This window comes from Gordionus sp. m RMFG-2023, chromosome 1 (assembly GCF_954871325.1).
Source record: "Gordionus sp. m RMFG-2023 chromosome 1, tfGorSpeb1-WG-v2, whole genome shotgun sequence".
Lineage (NCBI taxonomy): Eukaryota > Metazoa > Nematomorpha > Gordioida > Chordodea > Parachordodidae > Gordionus > Gordionus sp. m RMFG-2023.
In genome coordinates, this window is record NC_088775.1 from 92209687 (window position 1) to 92233981 (window position 24295).

The 24295-nt window shown below is 29.7% G+C and overlaps 1 protein-coding gene across 1 annotated transcript; it reads right to left on the reverse strand.

Annotated features, from left to right (window-relative positions):
- Window positions 1-2809: 2809 nt before the first annotated feature.
- Window positions 2810-13066, reverse strand: LOC135930947 (scoloptoxin SSD14-like). Its single transcript, XM_065467750.1, has 12 exons — window positions 12980-13066; window positions 12114-12286; window positions 9102-9204; window positions 8701-8765; window positions 8391-8497; window positions 7862-8112; window positions 7239-7431; window positions 6767-6928; window positions 6097-6613; window positions 5547-5640; window positions 4043-4280; window positions 2810-2973 (listed from the first exon to the last, which is right to left on the reverse strand). Exons 1-12 carry the CDS (start codon window positions 13064-13066, stop codon window positions 2810-2812), a joined length of 2154 nt encoding a protein of 717 aa, XP_065323822.1.
- Between the last annotated feature and the right edge of the window lie 11229 nt (window positions 13067-24295).

Below are 24295 nucleotides of genomic sequence, written 5' to 3' on the forward strand. Positions count from 1 at the left end.
AATAGTTAAATTTTTTTTCATCAGTTTTATTGATTTCACAATGCGAGGTAAATGGATAATTCCCATACTCGGCGTATTTTTGTTGGCGTCTTTGCTGTATTTATCGACCCGTTATCAAAACTGGTATACGATGGATATCAAGGTGAACTATTTAAATTCTCGATTCCATCATTCGATCAAATTTATGCCCGACTTTAGAGATTGGAAGAAGATGTGGCTAAGATTTAATAATCCTGATCCATATACAGACTCACAAGATATTAGTGACATAGAAAATGAGATGGGTCAATACCAGTTCTTAGACGAAAATTCTAACACAACGATTTACCGCAGGTTCCAACTGCTAAATATTCCGAGGGCATTTTTTATCCACAACCCTTCCGAAATTTGTTTAGACATGGGCTGGCGTTATGATTTTTCTTCTAAATACCAGAATAAATCTGTTGACACCATCCCCTATGTTAATTATAATAATGAGCAAAATATTGATCACAATAATGATACTTTCCCTTCCTTATATAAAACGTATCTAAAATTAATAAATGACGGAATGAGCGATACAAAAGACAATGATTATTTGTTCGAAAAAAGACTCGACGACTTATCAACATCACAAGCTAATGATGAGCAGCATGCCAGTCATAAAAAACAGATGTCATTACTTGTAGGCATATTCCCTCGTCCAGAAGAGTTTGAATTGAGACAAAACGTTAGAAAAATATGGGCCTCCCCTTTTTCTGCTCACTTGAAGTCAAGCTACTCCAAAGATGCTCCCTATACCGGAAGTTACTTGACCTTTAATAATTTTCGCCATGAAGTTATTGTTTGCAAGATAAAAACTGTGTTTGTCCTGGGAATCTTCGAACCCCGAACTGAAGAATTTAATGGTACATCGGCTAATATGACTACACAGAAATTTAAAACGGGGATTAGAAACTTTGATTGGGAAAGGCGAGAAATACAAAAGGCTATAGATGCCGAATCCTTGATTCACGGCTACATCATACAAGCTACATTTGAGGAAAATTACAAAAATTTGTCATATAAGACAGTTGCTCTCTTAAACTGGGTATCTACTCATTGCAACAAGGCTCAATTCTTGCTCAAGTTGGATTTGGACATCTATGCCAGATTAGATATCTTAATGAGTGTGTTAGAAAAAATAATGTTGCCTAGTATAGAATCAGAAGCAAGTAGAGATAAAATGGTCATCAGTGATGAGCTACCTTCGAAGAATACTTTTCAACCTGTTATTAGTGAAAACAACACTGAAAAAGAGGCAAATCATTTAGACGAATTAATGGAATTCCAAAAGAAGCTTTATTGCCATGTATGGAAAAATTTGCCAACTAATCGCGAATACGGGCACAAAAACTTTATTGATAAGAAAGAATATGAAGCAGAGCACTACCCCACATTTTGCAGTGGGTGTGGTTATTTAATGAGCCCTTTGTTAGCTGGAGTTCTTTACAATCAGTCTCTAGACCTTGCTAAACCATTGCCTAACGAAGACGTCTTCTGGACCGGTATCATAGCCGAAAAAGTCAAAGGGATTGATCATAAGACTTTGAATGCTTATTATAAATGGACAGAGTTGGATTGGGGGGAAATGCCTTACATCTTCTCTTCTTACTTAAACATGAAACACCTTAGAAAACTTTATTTTCGCAATTCTTATCTATGAAAAGTAGCAAATTATTTTTTTGTTCAAACTTAGTAAAAAAAATTTCATACGTTAAATACAAATATTACCATATATAATATTAGCCATGGAAAGTATTAAATAAAAATGGATGGATTATATTTTTTTTTATTATTGTGCAATATATAAAGAACAAATTTATTCTGATATTTCATATTTGGATGGCGCATCTAAAAATAAATTTGTTTGCTTTATTAATATATTATTCTATCTCAATTTTTTTTTTAAATAACACGGGAGGAAAATTTTCATTAAAAATCGGATGGGAGTGGATCTTAATACGATTCATTATTAACTTGCAGTTAATTTACAGAAAAATGACCTAACTACTATAGGCCTTATACCATTATCAGGCTTCGATAAGGCAATGAGATGCCCCCCCCCCCTCCACACCTGTCTAAGGAAGATCCGAGCTATATCAACTGGGAGGGCCATTTAACCAATTTTATTATAAAACGAGGTTAAATTGTTTATGAAGAGACCATTAAAATTATTAAAGAGGAAGTACTTAAAAAATAGCAGGGTCTATAACCATAGAGGCCTCTGGCTGTAACTGCTAAATGGAAGAGGAGAAATGGTGGTGGGTAGGGAGATACATTATGGGGAACACTGATAAAAAACTTTTTTTAAAATCCTATTTAAATATGGCCGAGTCGGGTGATGGGTTCTGAATAAAAATTCTGAGAGTGCTTGGTGGTCTTAAAAATCGCTCCTTAAATGCCAAGGTCTAATTGGTAGATGTTTAGAATTTTAATAACCCAGATAAAATGGATTAACATTATAAAAAAAATATATGGATTATTTGCCCTTTTTTTACGAAATCAGTTCCTTATAGATTTTTAAAAGTCCGCTCTCCTATTGCTGGATCGGTCCCAATCCCAATTCCAAACTCTTAATTTATTTTCTATGAATGAGGTATCCATTTCACGTCGCAAAATAAATCCCTTCATCAAACTTATAAGGTTATTGATTTGTTGTTTTTTTTTTCTTTTTGAGTTGATTAATTTTATTATTTTGTATAAAAAACAATTTTACAAAAATATGTTTTTTTTTAAAAAAATATACAATGATTTTTTTTAATAAGAGGTTTAAATTTATATTTTTTTCCTAAAAAATAGCAGCTGATTGAATAGGAGATTTCCTGGGATCTGAGCTGGCAAAAATTTTATTCTGGAATTTCATGATAGGCAGGACACTATTGAGGCCTTCCACTTTCAAAAATTTGTGATTTTTCTTCTCTAAGCTTCGTAAGATGAGATTCGGGAAATTTTCTTATTAATTATGTTTATATGATTGATAAAATTAAATTAAATTAGCTGGAACTGTCAATCTCTCAATTTTAAATCATTTAGTGAGAGCCTTACAATTATTATCATCCGATTTTTACAGAAAATTAATTATTGGAGGATATGGTAGATTAACATATGCTGAAATGCAATTTCCGGTCGAAAATAGAATATCGAAAAAATATCACTAGGTAATAAACGATCATAATTTGAGAGATTCAGAATTCTCCATCGAATCCCTAATCCCTATCAATGATATTGTAGTTATGACTATACCGAGAATTCATTTGTACAAATGTGTATCACTATAAATCAATTAAAATATCACGAAAACTTGTTTCATTTTTAAATTATTAACAAAATAATAATAAGAGGAAACTGGCGGGTCCCCGCTGAGTATAACGACGTTGGTCTAACGAATTAATAGTCAATCCAGGTAAGTATAATATAGCATTGAGTCCCAATATGATATATATATGAAAATGTTTGATAATGGAACTCATTGATATAAAATTGCAATCGAACCGGGTTGGCCCTGAACCATTCAAAACAATTTTTGAGTTATAGAACCTGAAAAATACATAGGGGACCTCGATTTTAGGCACGAGCCCGGCTTGGTCTGGTTCGAACTAATTGTATTTCAGGCCCGAATCAAACTTATTTTAGGGTCAGGCTGATTTCGTGGTGACTTTCTAGGATTCTTGTTTAGAATCTCTAATGTGAGAGTGTAAAAAAATTTTTCGAGCGATAAAAAAAATATCTTGGGACATGATTTAAAGATTAAAATGAATTTAGGTGTTCTTGCCTATTTTACTAGAGAGCTGCTGAATAATATCAGATCTTTAGAAACTCTTTAAAAAAACCGGTTTCAGAATAACTAATATTTTTAAAACAACCATAATTGTCTGTATTAATTTATAAGCCAGTGTTTGTTTTTAACTTTACAAGGTTATCGATAATACAGATGACTCTAATTTACTTTTTGCTTCTTTAAGAAAAGAAATACCATTTTTTTTTTCAAAGTTAGCGTGATAAAAAAAAGGAGTAGCTTCACCTTCTACTTCGATAATGTCTGTTTGACAATTAAAGTAGAGCCTGGGTCTGGCCATGGCAGTTTCTAGGGTATCGCCGAAGGCTAGAACGTACATGAGCACCTGGGTCACTCCGCTGATTATTCTAGTTCCGTTAGAACCACCCAAAGCAATTTTGTAGCCACAATCGGCAAGCCTATCGTAAGCTATGGTGGGAACCATAGAGGTATGAGGTCTTTTGCCAGGAGCGGGATAATTGAACTGAGAGTTTTTAGATTTTTCAAAATATTTTAAAAGGTATTAAATATGCTGACTATGTTATGAAGTAGAACCCTGAAAAATAAAAAATTGATATAAAATACGTTTTTATTTTGACTGACACTGACTCTTGATAATGTAAGAATGCAGTTTTACAAAATTTGAAATGTTATTATATGTGTAAAAAAAAATTAATAATAATTTGATAGGCACCTCTGCAAAATAAAGGACTGAACAAGAGCCATTCTTAAGCTCAATAATAGTGTTGTTAAAATTAATTCAATTTTTTTTATACATAAATATTATTCAAAATCTGAACATTTTGCTCATTGTTGGTTGTTCAAATATTTGGATATCTATCAGTTCAGATCTCCAGTTTTCAGCAACTATTTTCCTTCCGTCCTTCCTTTCTTCTCTTCTCTTCTCTTCTCTTCTCTTCTCTTCTCTTCTCTTCTCTTCTCTTCTCTTCTCTTCTCTTCTCTTCTCTTCTCTTCTTCTTCTCTTCTCTTCTCTTCTCTTCTCTTCTCTTCTCTTCTCTTCTCTTCTTCTTCTCTTCTCTTCTCTCTCTCTTCTCTTCTCTTCTCTTCTCTTCTCTTCTCTTCTCTTCTCTTCTCTTCTCTTCTCTTCTCTTCTCTTCTCTTCTCTTCTCTTCTCTTCTCTTCTCTTCTCTTCTCTCTCTCTTCTCTTCTCTTCTCTTCTCTTCTCTTCTTCTTCTCTTCTTCTTCTCTTCTCTTCTCTTCTCTTCTCTTCTCTTCTCTTCTCTTCTCTTCTCTTCTTACGGCTCAATATTTTAATAGAAGGATAACTGTGAACGAAATACATTTAAAAAATAAACATTTGTGCCAATCCGAATCAATCCATAATATTTAAATATATTTTTTAAAAAAAATTGAGACTGTTCATGAAAATTATTATTTATTTTTTTTTTCAAATGCTTATCAAAGATCTTATCTTATAGACCCTGATAATGCTTTGAATCCAAGAGAAGTAATTAAATGGAGAAGAAGGTCAGGAGTTATTTGTTCTCAATAAATTTTAAAAGGGAGATGGCTGGTTGGGCTTATACAAAAGTAGGAATAATATTTCAGGAAATCTTCTAAGAGATATGTTGCCTGCACCTTATTGCGTTCTCATACCAATGCATAAGAGAGTTTATTGTCAATAAGTTTTTTTTTTTAAATATAAGGCAATATTGTAAAATGTATTTAATGAAGTTGGAATATTTTTTTGAAGATAATAATAATGAAAATATAAATAATTAATATTTACTGAATTTATATCCTTAGTAAAATCATCCATATGATCGTTCAGTAGAATTCCATCATGAGATATCACTTTAGAGCCGAATAAATTGTTGATGGATCTTTCATTTCATATAAATACATTTAAAATTGGAAAAAAAAGAATTATTATATTAAATTCTTTTATATATATTTAAATTCCAAAAATGATATTACAAAATTCTAAAGAAAATCATTATTTTTAAAATTTTATAAATAATACTAACCACTTTGTTATATCGCATAACTCTAGCAAATTCCAATAAAAATTAGCCAAGCTTTTAACCTAAAAAAATAGACGAAACCCTATAAGTCGGACCTGAACTTAGATATCGGAACGAATTCTTTAGGATAAAAACTTGACAGATCTATTTTGGAATTAGTCATAGGTGATTTAACAACACTATTTATCAAAGCTTACTCTCACATACAATTCTTTTCTTTTAAAATGCGACATATTAATTTTTAAAAATGTTAAAAAAAAGGAAAAATTAAAGTTAAAAATTATTTATTTATAATATATGTATATCTTATTAAACGTGGTGACCGATACGATGAGGTCATTCTTATCGATTGCGGAAGCGTGCGCGGTGCCATTGCTACCATACACTTCTTGGCTATATTTGTTGTTGGAACGCTCGTTAGATATCTTGTTAGCCAATAAATCTAGATTACGGCTTTCAAACATGCTCTGTACCATATATAGAATCTTGTTGTCACCTGTGTTAGAATATGTAGAGACATCGTTATCCGAATAAGGGGAATATTCAGGACCGGGATCTGCCACGTAGTTACTGTAGACTGAGGCCAATTTGAAGGATTCTATAACCCAATGATAAAACATGGTTAACTGCTCCAAACTCAGATTTGGAGCGTTTTCAAAGAAAGGATGAATCGGGAAATGCCTCAGATCCTTTTCCGAGTAATAAGGATATTGGGTACTAGTGTCAATAAAGGAAGAAGTCGACATATTATCATGCTTTGATGGAATCATCACCAAAATATTGTTCCCATTTTTAGGATCAATGGGTATTACTATCTGCCTTCTCGATCTGGCTGCCATGTTTACAAATTGGAATATAAAAAATAAGCATAGATTTAAATAACGATTGTAACTTGAGAGAAGATACCCAAATTAACATGCCCCCTTCCTTGTGCCAAATTTATTACTAAAAAATTACTTAATTGAATCATGTATATAATATTGACCTTTCGGATTAGAATTAGTTGATCTAGGGTCATCGCAAGTCTTATTGTTCCCGCAGTTCATCCTCAGCACCCAGGAAGATTTATCCTCAGCCCGGTCACAAGGAATAGTACACGACAACGTGTTATCGTAAAATTGAGCCAAGAATGGTGTAATTTTGCTAGCTTTTTAAATTATTATTATTTTTTCGCATAAATATTCGAATTAATTTATAAAAAATCTTTTACTTTTTAATTAACTTCGAAAACTGCTTAGCCGGTTATTTAAGTCTGAGATTCATATAAATATTTATAATGTCAATCAATATTATTTAGGTTAAAAGATTGACTGCTGACCTATAGGAGAGAAAGCTGTCTCTTATTATCAATCATTTCTTATTTTTTCTCAATAAAGCTCATTTTCCTTCCCTTTTTTTTTCACCCTTAGAAAAAAAAGAAGAAGAGTTAAACAAGATGTTAAAAAGAATTTGAATACCGTTGACCATATCGAAGGCTCCCAATCTCTCTAAAAGTTTGAGTACTAATCCCAAGATAGGGCCAGAAGCCGGAGGCGGACACGACAAGATGGTGTACCTTCCTTTTAGGAAGGAAGTTTCGAAGGCGTTCCTCATTTCCGGTTGGTAATCTCGCAAATCCTCTAACGTCATTGCGCCTCCCTTCGCGTTAACCTAAGTTATTTCCGGTTAAGGGGAGGGGATATAATTGTTAGAATTTAAAACCGTCCTATTATTAAGTATTGTCAAAAACCTTACCCTAATTATAAAACGGTCGAATCAAAATCTTAGCCAATTTTTTTTTTCAAATCTTGATCTGGAGATTTATGGAAAAGATGACCGAATATTTGTGCCATCTGTATTGCGAAAATCTCGCGGGGTTAGTTTAGTACTTTTTTTTAGCTAGAATTTTGAATTCAATCATGTTTAAAAAACGTGCCTAAAATCTGGTTGTTGGCAATATTAGTCATAATCCTGAACCTTGCCAGCACTCTTATTTTATAAAACCTTCATAAATTGATCAAATAAGGTATAGAGAGATGCTCATTTTAATTATTTTTGTTATTAGGGGCAAGGTAGAGAGAGATGATTAAATTTTACAAACAGCTTCGACGATGTGTTCCGCTATACTTCCTTCGTAAATAGCTGCTGGACCTTCGTTAGCGATTCTTCTCAGAACTTTGGCCAACGCTAAATTCTTGATAAGGCTCCTGACTTCAAGATATTGGACGGTTTGGTTGGTCGAATTGCTAAAGTCAGTAGCATTTGAGATTTTGGATAAATATAGGGAAGCTATTTGAGGAAAATCCCTTTCCAATTGGCTAGGGGATTCGAATTTCTTTACCAAGGCACTGTCTATTATTTTTAAGAAAAGGGCAAAATATCAAGCAAGTAATATTCTAAAGTTATTTTTTTTCTCGTTAAATATGTGAATAATTATATGATAATAATGGAAAATTAGCGTAGTTAATCGGTTAGACAACCCATCCCTGAATCCTAGAATTAAGTTTTTGGGTATAATAAAATACACTTTTAACCAGGAAGTATAATCGTTTTTCTGTTATAACTACCACTGAGATCGATAAATTGGAGATAAAACAAAAAGTGGCCCTTAAGATGATTCGTCTGTTAACCTTTATGAAAATAAATTAATAAGATTTGATTACATGTAGCTTCCGTTATTGGAAACCCATTTTCCGCCAGTTTCATTGCTGGCTCCACATTATCCTTCCAAGTTAATCTAGTTAACATAAATATAAAACCATTTTTATACCTTAGATTAATATATAAATTTCATTAAAATAAGTGTCATTTTATAAAAACTATAAATAACTTTAATTAATGTTATCAGCTGTTTAGTGGGGATTCTAAGTTTAGTGGGGATTCTATTTATCATATATTAATTTGGTAAGAATAAAGGATAATGAAATGATTGACACCTACTTTCCGTACAGTTCGTGGGCTTTGAAAAGCCCTTTTACTTCTCCCGGAACGCCTATGATGGAACCCTTATATAAATTTATTTTTGTTGGAAAAAAATAAATAATCGAAATAATAATAACTTTAGTATACTATAAAAAACACCCAATCAGATGCTGTTATCTAGTGGTCACGTGACCTGTCTATGATTTTCGAGAAAAAGGTGAGGAACGATATATTAAAAATAAAAATAATTTTAAATTATTTGAATTATCGTTTAAAAGAAATAAAGAATAAAATGAGAAACGATTAGAAAAGAAAAATGGAAATGAAGAGAAGAGAATTGAAGAGAAGAGAAAAGAAGATAAGAGAAGAGAAGATCTAATAAAAAATAAAAAGGAGGTTATAATTTCTAATTTTCTTACGATATTAGCCCATGGATCCACCGCGTTCATAGGCATAGTTTCCCTGAAGTCTATAACTTGAGAGACATTGGATTTAGAATCTAACACGATCATCATTCCTCCCCTGGTCACCAGAAATTTACATACAATTATTTAACATATATATATATATAGTATATACTTAAATTTATGGTAAGAATTTTTTTAAAAATCAAAAGATCATCATAACACTTCATTAGAGTCATTTTATAATGAACCCTGCAATAAATCAATTCAGTAACGAATTCTAATAAGAAATTTTTGCAAACCCCTGTTAAAGCATAAATATTTAATAGGTTTCTCAGCCTCGAACTCAAGTGAGAAGTCAAAATTTTAGGGTAAACATATTTCATATGCTTTTTTTTCTTACAGTCATAACTATAGTGTTGTTAAACGGCTAACTCAACATTTCGTCCAGAAGAATATTACGCAAACCTGAAGATTTTGCTCAAAGAAGGAACAAAGGTCCTAAGCATGAAATATCGAAATAATTTTTTCTGGCTAAAATTGAGAGTTAGCAGCTGTTTAACAACCAGTAGTCATAACTATGTAACCTAGTGTTCAATCTAATTTCTGATTCCGCTAATTTCTACCCTAACAACAAATATTCCGTAGATTCTTACCCATCATATTCAGAGTTTTAAAATACTAATGTAAATTAAAAATCAGTATTTTTTTTATTGAGAATGCTCAAAAAGCAATTTTGATCAAATTTTACTTTGATATCCAAATTTCCAGTGATTTTAAAAGTAAATCCTTTGTAATTCCTGCTTACTTTAAAAATCTTTCACGATGAATTCCAAAATTCTGAGCTTCTTAAAAATAAAATTTTTGAGATGATTATTCATAATTCAAAATAAATCTTTAAAAAGTTTACTAAGGTTTTCGTCTTTTGTTCAAGTTCTGATCACAATGTGCTTCGTAAAAATGAAAAATTAATTTTCCCACTTTTTGCTTTCTTCCTTCCTAGTCATAATTTTTTACTTTAATATAAAATAAAAGCTATTTTTTTTTAAAAAAAAAATTTTTATTTTATTAAGAGAGATGGACTCAAAGACATAATAATAATACCTAGACTGACGACGCGTTTGTTTGAAGCGTACATCGATGAAAAACAGCTGAGGACACCATTTTGGTTACACATAATTTAAAAAGGACAGGCCAATTTATTCCTATATGTCTGCCGGAAACTGAATTGCCTGATCATCGAGGATAACATGGAAGCAAGTTATCAATTTAAATAGCAGTTTTTATGATGAGAATAATTACTATACGGGTTATCAAATGGCGGGTTCAGCTGATTTGCTTTCAACGACGCTTAAAAATGCATTATTATGAAATGCATCGTCAGTCTAGGTATTATTGTATGACATTGAATGGATTAAATAAAGAATTATACATATGTTGTTAGTTTAAAACGGGGCTGGCTATACGGGAGGTGTTGTGGTCTTTAACTATAATGTGTAATTTTATTTTTAGCCAATGAAATAGCCGTATCATTGGGCTATAAAACAAAAAAACCAGGGCTCGCTAACTTTCCTACAGTGAGGCTAGTGATGCCAAATAACTCCATTTGAACTGGTTTTTTAAAACCGGCTAACTCACTATTCTTAAAAACCGGCTCACTCAATATTTTAGCCAAAAATTTTGCCGAAGCCTGGAGATTCCGCTAACAGATGTTCCAAACCTTTGTGCCATCTATGATTAAAAAAATCAGGGTTGCCGTAATATTTCCTTCTGGATAAAATAGTTAGTCAGCTGTTTTTAAAGAAATGGCATCGAATTGAGCAATTTAGTAAAGCTACTGTGGGCGCCATTAGGGTAAGACGGAAAATATAAAATTCAACATACACAATACATATTGGGCACACTTAAAATGTACATTTCCTAGCACAAATCATGTCCATTCCGAACATTTTGGAACGATCTATCCAGTCATAGCCTTTTTTTTTAAATACTGGTTTTAACATTTTCCACCCATCAGTCAATTCCAAATTTCATATATTTTTATTTTTTAGAATAGAATAATTTTTTTTTCCTCTGCAATTTAATGCTCTTTAATTAACCAATTTACCCCGTGACATTTTACCCCCCGATGGTAGTGAATTCACCTAAATGGCTATAGGATCCTCTCTAGATATGCTAAAAATAGGATGTCCATGCAATACGGTAAATTTTTAAAAAAATTTGAAGATTTTTTTTTTCTCGAGGAATATAAAATTATAAGAAAAGATGTTAAAAATGGGCTAAAAAATATTTTGATCGATAATTTTTTATGAATAAGGAGCTCCCGTTACTAAATGAACATATGATAGATAGTTATGTATAGATGTGGATCTTTTGAACCAAATATGTAACAACCTAACCTTAAGAGATTTTTAGATTTATAGCCGTTTGCCTTTTTACCCCACCTGCCGGATAGCCCCGGTATCCTTTTACCCCTTTTAATATACGAAATGATGTGTTATGTGTTTTATTAAAGCATTAGAATAGCGTTGTGATTTTACCCATAATAATACATAACCAAAAAAAAATTTAATGTTATCTAATGACGTCTATAACTTAGTCGGTTCAGTACGCGTTGATTCTGGATTCGAAAATCCAGCAAATATCATGTTTTTTTCAGGAACCAACTAAGTGCTTCCGTCCTTGAAGGATTATATATTAGATTTAGTAGGTAGGATTTGATCACGTGATTCAGTTGATATATATACAATTTTATTGTATTTCGGTCATCATCACCCTTAATATATACCTTATTTGTAATAATTGGAAGTTCGGTTGGAATTACCCTGTAATGGATTTGATTTTAATCGTTTCAAAAATACAGGATCGCCACGGGATCTAATTTTAAAAATAATCAATGGCATCTTCCCATTAAGAAAATTTTGATCTTTTATATTAATTAAGTATTATATTATTAAATAGTCCAATATTTTTCTCTCATTTTAACTTTGATTTCTTCGGTGAAATGCAAAAAGAAGAAATACAAACCCTCCAATGCCAGAATGTGCCCCATTGACAACTCCCCTACAAAATATGGTCGCTACTATGGCGTCTATCGAGCTTCCCCCCCTTTTCATCTGCTGGACTCCTATATCCGAACATAGTTTGACGTCGGAAGTCACCGCTCCGTGATTGGGGGTTAAATCTTTCCACGTTCCGGTCTATTTGTTAATAATGTATATATATATATATTGTTATATCTAGAAAATATTTAGAAAAATTAGCCTACAAAAATTGGATCAAGTAGGGAATTCAATTTGTTATACCATTGAATTTATATAGAAAAAATTAAAAATAAGATGAATTTATGAAAGCTTCCGCATCCAAATTTCGCGTTTTTAACTTATGACCGGAAATGGCGCTACTATTAAGTAAATTTAGGCTAAATTGTTATGGTTAGGGTTTAGAGGCGACCGAGAGCTGCATTCATGTGCCAGACCATCAAATAATCCTTTTTGGTTTAAAATTTACTATAAACACGAAAATTTGCTAGTGTTGTTAAAACGGGTCGATTCGAGCCGATTTTTAAAAACGGTTAACTCAATATTTTAAGCCAGGAAAAATGATGGCCTCAGCCTCGAGATATCGCTAATAGATGTCCAAAAATTGTGTCATCTATGAGGCGAGATCTTTATGGCTTGCGTAATATTTTTCCAACGGTTTTTAAAAAATCGGCTTAATTTGACCTGTTTAACAACTCTGCAAACTTGCAATAAAATTTAGAAAAAGCAAAACAATTTTCCTTAAAAGTGTTCGCAAATAAATTTTTGTCCTTTTTTAATATATGCATTTAACTAATCGAATCCATATAAGTTATTTTTCCTAAATATTTTTTTGAACAAATTCAATTATACTCGAGAATCATGAGGGTTCAGGGTGATAGAGAGTGTTACGACTAAAAATACGGCAGATCCACACACCAATAGAAGGTATCCTATCATTTTCAGATATTTGCGAGGCGTAATAAATTTTTTTCTATATAAATCTATGTATATATATATATATAATTAATTATATATTTTTCTAATTTTTAAGGTTAAATGATAAGAAAATCATTCGTATTTTAAAGGAAATTATATATGATAGCGTCAACGTGTTTTTTTCCGGATATGTTTTATTTTTTAAAATTTTAAATCATTTTTTGAGCGCGAATGGTATCATGTTTGCAATATTTACCCTAAAAAATTTCAGATTTTTGCCATGTGAACTTTAGAAATTTAATAAAATTTATATTAGATTTTTCCAATATATTTTTTTTTAAATATAAATTATAAATGTCTCAAAATGTTATAGGTGAAATTTGTATAAAATTCATAGGGTACTTCTCTTCTCTTCTCTTCTCTTCTCTTCTCTTCTCTTCTCTTCTCTTCTCTTCTCTTCTCTTCTCTTCTCTTCTCTTCTCTTCTCTTCTCTTCTCTTCTCTTCTCTTCTCTTCTCTTCTCTTCTCTTCTCTTCTCTTCTCTTCTCTTCTCTTCTCTTCTCTTCTCTTCTCTTCTCTTCTCTTCTCTTCTCTTCTCTTCTCTTCTCTTCTCTTCTCTTCTCTTCTCTTCTCTTCTCTTCTCTTCTCTTCTCTTCTCTTCTCTTCTCTTCTCTTCTCTTCTCTTCTCTTCTCTTCTAATCTATTTTATTCTTAACATGCTGAAATACATTTCAGATAAAAATCAATCAGATTTTTTTCAAATTTATTAAAACGAGCTCAAAAAATGATTTAAAGTTAAAAAAAATATAACACTTTATAAATTATTTCGACAATTAATATGGAAAAATAATTATAACCCTAAAACCAGGGATGCGAACCCGACAAAATTTTTGCCCGGGTTCGGTTCGGCTTAGGTTCAAGGTATAAAAAAAAGGGTTCGGTTCGGGTTCGGTTCGGGTTCGGTTCGGTTCGGTTCGGGTTCGGTTCGGGGTATAAAAAAAGGTGGGTTCGGTTCGGGTTCGATTCAGGGAAATATTTTTGAACCCGGGTTTGGTTCGGGTTCGGTTCGGGTTCGGTTCGGGGTATAAAAAAAGGTGGGTTCGGTTCGGGTTCGATTCAGGGAAATATTTTTGAACCCGGGTTTGGTTCGGGTTCGGTTCGGGTTCAAGAATTTTTGAGTTGATAAAAAAAATTCTATATTTAAATCATAATAAAAAACTAGACATAAATTTGATATAAAAAATAAAAAAATTTTTTATTTATAGGCAAATATAGTTAAAAATACAAAGCATATAGTCATGTATCAATTTTAAAAATTTTATTTAGACGTATTAGCATAATATCTTCCAAGAGTTGTTCACTCATCCTCGATCTATGTGGTGAAAGAATGAATTTCAAATGTGAAAAAGATCTTTCAACGCTAACCTATGTTAAATGTATTTATATGTGAAAATATGATAAATTAACTTGGGTTGCAGGAACAGCAAATAAGATTTTAGATAAAATATATAATTCAGGGTGTTCCAGCTTAGCAGACTCCCAAAATGCAAAATATTTTCCTTCTTATCTAATCTTTTATAATCGCTAAATCCAGTAATTATTGTTCAATACTTTTCTCAGCAATCGTTGGCCCTCTTTTAAGTATTTTCTCCTGCCTTTCTTTAAGTTGTATCAATTTCTCTAAATCATCTTCTTGTTCAATAACTTCATCGGAACTTATATCATCAGATAAAATCGGCGTTGTTAAGCTTTTAATTCGTCTCCATAAATTGACAAGATGCCTTTTCGCACAAATCTTATCATCATCACTTAGTAATACCTGTAATATTTAAGGATTTTTATTGTTTATATTTAAATATTCCATAAAATAACAATTTTAATATAAATCTAAAATAATTAATTTACTAAGCTTTTAATTAACCTTGTATCTTGGGTCCAGGTATAAGGCAGCTAAGAGAATTTCGTTCTTTATAAACCTTTCTTCTCTGTTCTTAAGACAAGAATATAGTAATTGAGCAAAATGGTTTGGATTTTTTTCCAGTTCGATGCAGCATCTTAACCAAAATATGTCAGTGTTAACTGTTCAGATTGGAATTGTTTGGTTGCGATTTTTAGCGGTTTTAAAATTTTAACAATCGTTATTATCTCTTTCCAATCTTCAGTCAATAAATAATCAGATTGCTCTGAAAAAAAATCTTCGATATTGGGTTTTAGTAAAATCAGCCTTTCTAACATATCATGGGTTGAATGCCATCTGTGGCAATCTAACACAGGCTTAGGGAGTTACATATTTTTTAATAACTTTTGGTAAGTGGGATGTCTTAATTTTAAATTTAGGCTCCTAGCTTTTGCAATGGTTTCCACAATAGGTGATAATTCTATAGCATCTTGAAGTGCCAGCTGAAGTGTGTGAGCTGCACACCGTACACTATAAATCGGATAGGATATAATAGTTGATAAAAAAGTATTTTGTATATCATCAATATCATATTTATATACATTTACATCCATATTTTCCTCATCTGCTGATTCACTTCTTATATCATAATCAGTTTCAGGTTGCAGGAGCTTTATAGCTCTTAAAAAATTACAACCATTATCAGAAGTAATTGTGTATATTTGTTCAATATTAATTTTAAATTTTAGTAAAATTTTTAATATATTCTCTTTTATATATTCTCCTGTACATCTCTCTTTCAGCTCTACAATTCCAAGAGTCCTCAAATTTATAATGGACTTTGATATAAATTGAATATTTACACCAAGAATTGACCTATCTAGTCGTTGAACTGCATCAACTTTTAAGCTTATTAATTTTCCTTCTACCTCTCTCGATATTTTGTCTCGAATTGATTGGGCTGTTTTATTAATAGTTCTGAATAAATTTTCTTTGTTTATAACTAAATTGAGCCCAGATAGGAGTGGATTTATAATTCTTTGAAATCCCGAATCTTCAATAATTGATAAAGGCCCGCCATTTACAGTAACAAGTTTTAGTATAGAACTCATCAAATCATTAGATGATATATTTATACTTATATGCTTTTTTGGAAAAAAGGTTTCTATATTAATTTTAGGTTTTTTTGCCAAAAACAATTCCTGATATTTGGTTTTTTCATTTAAATAATTTAAATATTCATTGTTGTGATTTCTTTCCAGGTGTCTTTCTAAATTTGACAAGTGATTACCAGACATTTTTACTTTGCAATATGAACATATTGATTTTTTTTCTATTGTATTAAGGGTAAAATGCTTATCAAATATGACTATATCTTTAATCTTAAATCTATAAAAAGAGAACAATTTTATGATTTCAGAATTAAAAAAGAGATATTTATAAATTTAATTTCATTTATAATATGCACTTCATTAATATCTTGTAAAAATTAATCTGAACCAAAAATAAATGATTAGCATATATAAATTTTAAAATCATTTTAATAAGTTCACAAAAACTGCCCTACATTTAACAATTTTTAAGTTAGATGTTTAGAATTTTTTAAATTAACAATATAATAATTTTTACTTTGATTTGTTAACCATTTTCTAATTAATAATCTTTAAGAATAATAAGATAAAAATTTAAAAATAAATGGCGTAAATTAATTCAATTGTTTAAAATTTTTTAACACTCCAATAGGAATCGAGAATAAATTTAAAAATGGCATAAATGAATTAAGTTGTTTAAAATTTATTAACACTTCATTTAATTGGAAATTTGAAAATATAATATTTGTATTTACATATATTAATATATGATTTTAAATAATACACTGAACCCGGTTGAACCCGGGTTAAAATAAAATTCTTGGGTTCGGTTCGGGGTTTTGAAAATTTTATAAATGGGGTTCAGGTTCGGTTCGGGTTCAGAGTTTTTTTCTAAAAACCCGGGTTCACTTCTCCGGGTTTGGGTTCGGTTCGAATCCCTGCCTAAAACTCAAAGGAGTGAAAAAATAATGGAGTCGTAATATAATTATACTGTATAATATTTTATTTTAGTAAATTAAATTTAGAATCATAGGAGAAACTATTTCAAACTTTTTCATTTTTATTTACAAAAAAAAATAAATGAGAATAGAAACTTGGCCCCATATACCTAGGGATCTGATGGTCCCTGGATATGGGATTTGTTTTTTCTTTCCATAATGATATATATATTTATATATCAAAGTTGAAAACTACTAAAAGAGTTTTTTTTTCTCTCTCTTAAAATATCGTTTCGTCATAATTTACAGGATATATATAACCTAAAAATTTTTTTATAAATAACCGGGCCGGACCTAAAATTTTTTTACCCGAGCCGGTTAGAATATTTTAAAACCAAATATTTTAAATCTTCATTATTATCTATAAAAATTGAAAAATAAAATGAAAAATATTTTTAAAAAAAACCGGGTCGAGCCTTAAAATATAAAACCCGAGTCCGGTCGGTCCAAAAGTTTTTCTTAGTATCCGGGACCGACCGTTGCAAATGTTTCCTTAGCAGGTCTCTGATGTATTCTGTATGTCAACCATTAAAAAAATCCGGTTTAAAGATTCGAATTCTTATGTCTAAAAAAGTAGACATATCGGTTTCTTTAAAAACTTAACTTTTAATCATTTTTAAACACAACCGTAAAAAAAGAGAATTATTTTGATTTCAGAGGGAATTTATAGTAAACGCGTTATGTGTTGAAGTGACGGGTTATTTAACGCAGCGTTATTCAAAAAATCAAAAACAGGCTAAAAATAAAATAGGTATGATTTATAAATATGGAGTGTTACGATGAAAACGCTACTACGATAAATTTGAAAAAAGATTGTGTTGCAGATTATAGTAATAAAACAAAATTAAATATTTTATGATTGGTCGAAGAATGGCTTGCCATTAATGTTGGCCACGGATTAATTTTTTCGCATCCGTTGAAACAGTATATTATAAGTAAGAGATACGAACCCTATAATATTATTCAATTTTCGATATATTTTTTCAATAATTATCAAAAAAAAAATACTATTTACTTTCCATATCGCCCATAGTATTTTGTTCAACGCAAAGAATTTATGAATATATAAGGAACGCTGCGAAGATTAAAAACGACGGTAAATCCCCAATGGAATATGAATTTGTCAGAAAACGCGAAATTTTTTTCTTTTTTCGCAAAAATTTTCCATGTAATTCAAAGTCAAAATATAATTTTTCTTTTTGTATAAAAATCAGATTTCGCGTTTTAGCCCGAAACGTAAAAATTTTAACAAGAAAAAAAGGTTATTATCAGCCAAAATATCGAAACGATGATTTCTCTAAAAAAATATATGCAGACTGGAGATAAATATTTATTATTCAATTTTTTCAAATTTATTGACTTTTTTAAAAGAATTGCGAGTGTGTTTGCGATATGACACACTTGGAAAAAAAATGTCAGTTTATGGATCAGCTGATTCTTTAGTTGATTTCACTGAATTTTTCCCAGAAAGAATTCTTTCGTTTATAAATATTAAAGAAAAATTTATGAGAATATATATTATAAAATTATGCTTGCATTCCATTTTCATATAAAATCAAATCCAATAAAAATACATTTTTTTTTAAGAAAAACAATTACCCAAGCTAATAAGTGAAGATGAATCATTAAAAAAAAGTTATATTTAATATGCAAAAATTATATTATTATTATTATAACAAATTGGAAAAGTCATAATTAATGTTTTGGCGAAGATAAAATAAAAATAACAAATTGAAAGATGATTACGTAGAAAATAAATTTAATTTTATATTTATCATTTAAAAAAATTTGTATAAAATTTTGTGAGAATTATTAAATTATTCTTTTATAAAAAATGATTCAAAAATTATTCTCATTTTCCATTTCTCTTGGACCTATTTACATTTCCCTATTTCTTCCCCCCCCTGTGAGTATGAGTTACATTAGATTTTCTTAAGATTTTTTCTCATAGCAAACCGAATATATCTTTGGCGAAAAAAATAAATAAATGATTAGTTTTTGTTTTATATTATTTATGCCGACCGAATAGTGATTGAAACTTGCCGAATACCGAATAGTGATTGAAACTTTGCAGTCAGTAATTCCTGATTTCGGCTTTTTAAACAACATTTTAATGCGGGATTTATTAAAATTTTTCCCAAGATAACCAAAGTAAGATTTTAATATAGCAAACTTTTAAAACATATTATAATTTTTTTTTGCAAATTTATTACCTGCTTATTTTTTTTATATATTTCAATTATAAAAATACATGTACGGTGGATTGGGTAATGTTTTATTTATTTATTCTTGATTTTAAATTATGAATTATTGATCATTATTTTTTCCCAACTGGTCATCGGTTCATTTATTTAGTGTAATAATTGATTTTGTCTAAGATAAAATTATCGAAAGTTAAAAATATTAGAAATTCAGGCGAAAAGATAAGGGATTTAGATAAGAGTGTCTAAAAAAGAAAATAGCAAATAATAACTAGGAAAGAGATGAGAAGAACTAAAGCATAATGAGACAAGGAAGATTATTCTATGGGAAGAGATAAAACATAGATGGCTAGAGGGAATAATGGCGGTAGCAAGTCGTAAGAAAAGGGATTTCTTAGGCTGGTGAGTTACTTCAAGAATCCGTCTGTCCAATTCTTTAAAAAAAGCATTGAGCTTTGCTAACGAAGATGGTTGAATGGAGCAAAGACGATGGGTATGAATGAGAAAAAAAATGGAAACTGTATTTGGTAATTTTCCCGGTTTCTGATAGAGCGTCGACTTTGTAGTTGAATGGTGCATTAGGATCCATGCAAATGAAGTCAAACACCAGAAGCTGACCCCTTGACCAAAAAATTAAGGACATTCTATCAAGATATTTTCCATCGGTTCCTAAAATACCGGTTGGTTCAAGTCAAGATTGAATGCCTACGGAATTGAAGGTACTAAAGATAACATTCGTTTTGGTGTACCACGACGAATTCGACATAGGCGGCAATGGATGCAATGTCTACCCTTGTAATCTCCGCTGGTTTCGAAATGTTTACATTGGAAAGACATTTTCCTGTTTAAGCCGTAATTCAATATTGAATCTTAGCGTGGCAGTGGAAAGCAGCAAATCAAGGTTGTTGGAGGGTATGGTTCCAGAAACTTATAACCGGATTTATGGTTCTATTATTGAAAAATTATGAGATGGTCATCGTAATCTTGATTTTAGAAGCGACGGAGCCTTCGTTGAGTACTCTCTGTGAATATGAGAAGGGTGGTGGAGGGTCTGGGACAATAAAATTGTCCCAAATGGTCTGAGACTCATCTAACAAGGGGTTGGAAAGGGGATTAAGTTGGCAAATGTATGAAACTGATGAAAGAGGGGAAGGATTAAATTCACTATAGGAAAGGTTGAGCATAAGACCAGAGTGATTCTTGTAACAGCAGCTTACAAGAGATCAGAGAAGGAAGAAAGCTTGCAAATGTATGGATCAGATGCAAGAGGGGATGCGTTAAATCCACTTATGGAAAGCGGTAGATGTGAGCGTAAGCCGAATGATGCTTGTAACCTTGAATTATGGATGAAGCGGAGATTAAGGATCTCTTCAGCGATAGATTTGATGGAAGTTTTGAATAATTTTAATTTGGAAAATTTAGTGAGGTGGATCGAAGAATGAACGTGTAAATGTTTTTGAGGAGAAAAAAAGCTTGATGAGGGAGAAGAGAAGATAATAGAAGAGAAGAGATGCTTGGAGATATTTTTGCAAGCTACTGTGAAGAATTATAAAATGGATTCTAGTAATTGTAAAAGAAAACATTATCTAGTTTTGATAGCTAACTCTGCTAAAAAAATGATCAAATATTCTTAAAATTTTATTCAGTTCAAAATCCAAAAATTTTATCTGGATCCTTATCTAGTATCATTATGACATGAATAATAACTAGAAACAATGAGATAAAATGGAAACTTATTTTATATAATTAATATTTTATGATAAACCTTTATTTTATTATTTTATCATATTATTTTTTAATATATATGTTAGCGTTAATGTGTTTTTTTTTCCTATTTTTTCCAACTTTATATAATTTTTTGGGTATTAAATTTTAAAAATCAAAATTTATCGGATATATATATTTCTATCACGATTGGAATACCTATCTCATGAATTTTAGAGACAATTTTGCTGTTAACATACTTTCGAGTCATTTATAATTTATATAAAAAATAAAATATTTGGCAAAATTTAATATAAATTTCCAAAATTTAATATAAACTTTCCATAATTTAATATAAAATTTCCAAAATTTAATATAAATTTAATATAAAAATTCCAAAATTTTCAAAATTTAATATAAATTTTCCAAAATTTTTAAAGTTCATGGAAAAATTGTCTGAAATTCGTAGCAGGTATTCCAAATATGACGGCATACATTTTTCTGTAAAATAGGATTTTTTAAAATTTTTAATATTTTTAAACACATACACAAAAAATGATTCAAAGTTCAAAAAATAACACATTGACGCTAACAATACATATATTTCGATTTCAGTTAAGATACAGAAAGAAAGTATAAATTTTGATTTTAATAAAAGATATATATAGAATCCCAGCAAACCCATTAATTTTAAAATTTAAAAAAAAAAGCATAACGAAGATGGCAATTATCTCTATAAAAATATCGTTAGTGAATACATATTTATACAATAAATTAATTAAATAGCTATAATAAATAATATACGCTAAAATACAAAAATAATAATATTATTATTCTATATCCATTGATATTGAGTATTTTAAAAAAAAAAAATAATATGTTTAATATAATGCTAAATAATATATCTCTATTTCTATCTAAATTTAAAAATCATAATAAATTTAGCCCAGTATTTGTATATGTAATGTACCTATATATATAACTGAATAAATCAAATTTATAATTTGACATAAAATAATAAATATGATTGTTAAAATAAATATTTTAATAAGATTTTATAATGGAGGAGTAGCGTATCTCAATTTGTATGTTGGCGTAATATTCTCTTCATTATCCATTTTTCTTTTTAACTGAAAAAAAAATGTAAAATATTGATTAGTTTTAGTTATATATGATACGATATTTATTAATGTTTGAAAATAGCCACCTCCGCAGAAAATATAAAATCATTGTCCCATTTTAACATAAAAATAATCTAACATATCTATTTACAATCGAAGAAGATGTGCATACCAATTGAGTTAATAATTCTTAGTAAAATGCACTTGAATAATACTCCGTCATAGAATTTCCACAGAGCATTTAATTAGAAATATTTTTTTTATTTGATTTGAAGAAAATTATCAACCCATAGAAAATTTTAAAAAAAAATATATAATTAACTTTTATCATGAGAAACGCACGATTTCTCTTTGTCTAGTTACATCGCAGGTTATATCAGTAAGCTCATTTATCTGAATTCCACTGTATGTCGTACCATCTCGTGTTAACTCTTAGTAATTCGTAAATATAAATATTTAAAAAAAAAGGCCAATAATATGATAAAATCATATATCTCACAATAAAAATATTGTGATCAGTTCTAGTTTTGTCAAACCGATCAATTTGGCCTATTTTCAAAAAAGCCTTAAGATGATGGTTCATAGATAGTATAGAGACTTTATGATGCTTCACTATCTTTTGGCTAAAATATTGAGTTAAATGTTTAAAAATACTAATTTGTTTTATCGAATATTTTCTTATAATGCATTTAAAAGTGTAAATGCATGGGAATAAGCGGTAGACTCCCATTATATGATACGCATTTTTACTAATAGTCATTCATTTTGTCTACATGCACACCACAAAAGTGTCCCTTCAACTGATTATCAAAAGTAAACATTTTTATATTTATACAAGTTTTTAATTTATTTTAAAACGATTTCAATCTATTATAAACTATATTAAAATAATAAAAATTAAAAAATTAATTAAAATTTTTTTTTGTATAAATACGTAGTGTTTAGTTTTAAATCTGCTATTTCAGTAATATCTGCATCCATAAAAGTTATAATGAAAAGATACAAATTATGAATATCGTAAAAATTTGTCTATTTTCGAACTACTAATATTCTGAATAATTTTAAAAAGTTTTTCACAAAATTATCGGTTTGTGAAATCTGTTTATATGTTAACATAAGTTTTACTGCTTACTTTTTATTTAAATTCGCCATAAGCAGCAAAATTCAATTTGAAAGGTTCTTAAGTACAAGAGAAAGAATCAATTAGTGGTTTGATCAATTTATAATTATATAATATTAACTTGATAAGAATATTAGAACTGGCCATATATACAAAACATGTATTTATCGTTCACTCATAAGTATATATGTAAAAAAAATAAAGGAATTGGTGATATCAATGATAACAGAAAAGTTCAAATCAATTTTAATTGGTGAACCTAGATATAGATAGTGAAAATTTATGATCATCGGAATAACACTAAAGTATTGATGACATGTATTACTATCAGAAGTCATATGTTTACATTTGTGCTATAAAATGAGTTCATTTTTATTCATGTCTCGGATTTCTGTATTGTCATACCGCTGAGGGCTTTCAATGATTATGTCTGGCCAATGTCTACATTAGGGCGGGGGAGGGAGTTAGGAATAGTTTTGTTTCCAATTTTTTTGAGGGGGGTAGGATGTAGACTTTTAGGGCTGATAGATTAGGGGTATAATCAATTTATTGGTATCTATTAAATATTTAAAAGAAATAGGGCAAAATGTATTGCTATAAAAATTAATACTTTTATAATAGACCTATTATAAAACGATTACAAACATCGACCAAATCTATATATTTGTAGATGATGGCGTGGTCATCCAAAAAAATATAAAATATGTTTTCTATATCTCCATCTTCTTTTTTATTATGTTCTACATATATATTATCTAAAAATTATAAATTAGAATACATATAATCAAAACGAAAAAGTTAAATTATAAAAGATTGAAATGTAAAAAGATCAATTATACAAGGTTAAATTGTAAAAGGTTGAATTGTAAGTTGTAAGGCAAAAATAAGATAAATATATCAAAGTATAAAAATGAAAATCATTTAAGGAACGCGCGATTAAAGTATTTATTATTATATAACAAAATTGCATAAAATAAAATCTTATTTTTAATTAAATCTTTCTGCTATCCTTTTAAATGAAATAAAGGTGTTAGACATTCTCAGCAAATTCAATATCACGACAAACAATATAACATAATAATGTATTCATTGTAAATGAAGATTTTACTATAACACTTT

Bases quoted from the DNA above. Each gene is read 5' to 3' on its own strand.
- LOC135930947 (XM_065467750.1), bottom strand. From the start codon at position 13,066: ATGATAGGATACCTTCTATTGGTGTGTGGATCTGCCGTATTTTTAGTC. The intron at 8,113-8,390 runs GTTAACAGACGA...TAAAAATAATAG, and splicing joins ATTAATTTATTTTCATAAAG to ACAGTGCCTTGGTAAAGAAA. The intron at 5,641-6,096 runs GTTTAATAAGAT...ATGAAATGAAAG, and splicing joins CTCATCGTATCGGTCACCAC to ATCCATCAACAATTTATTCG.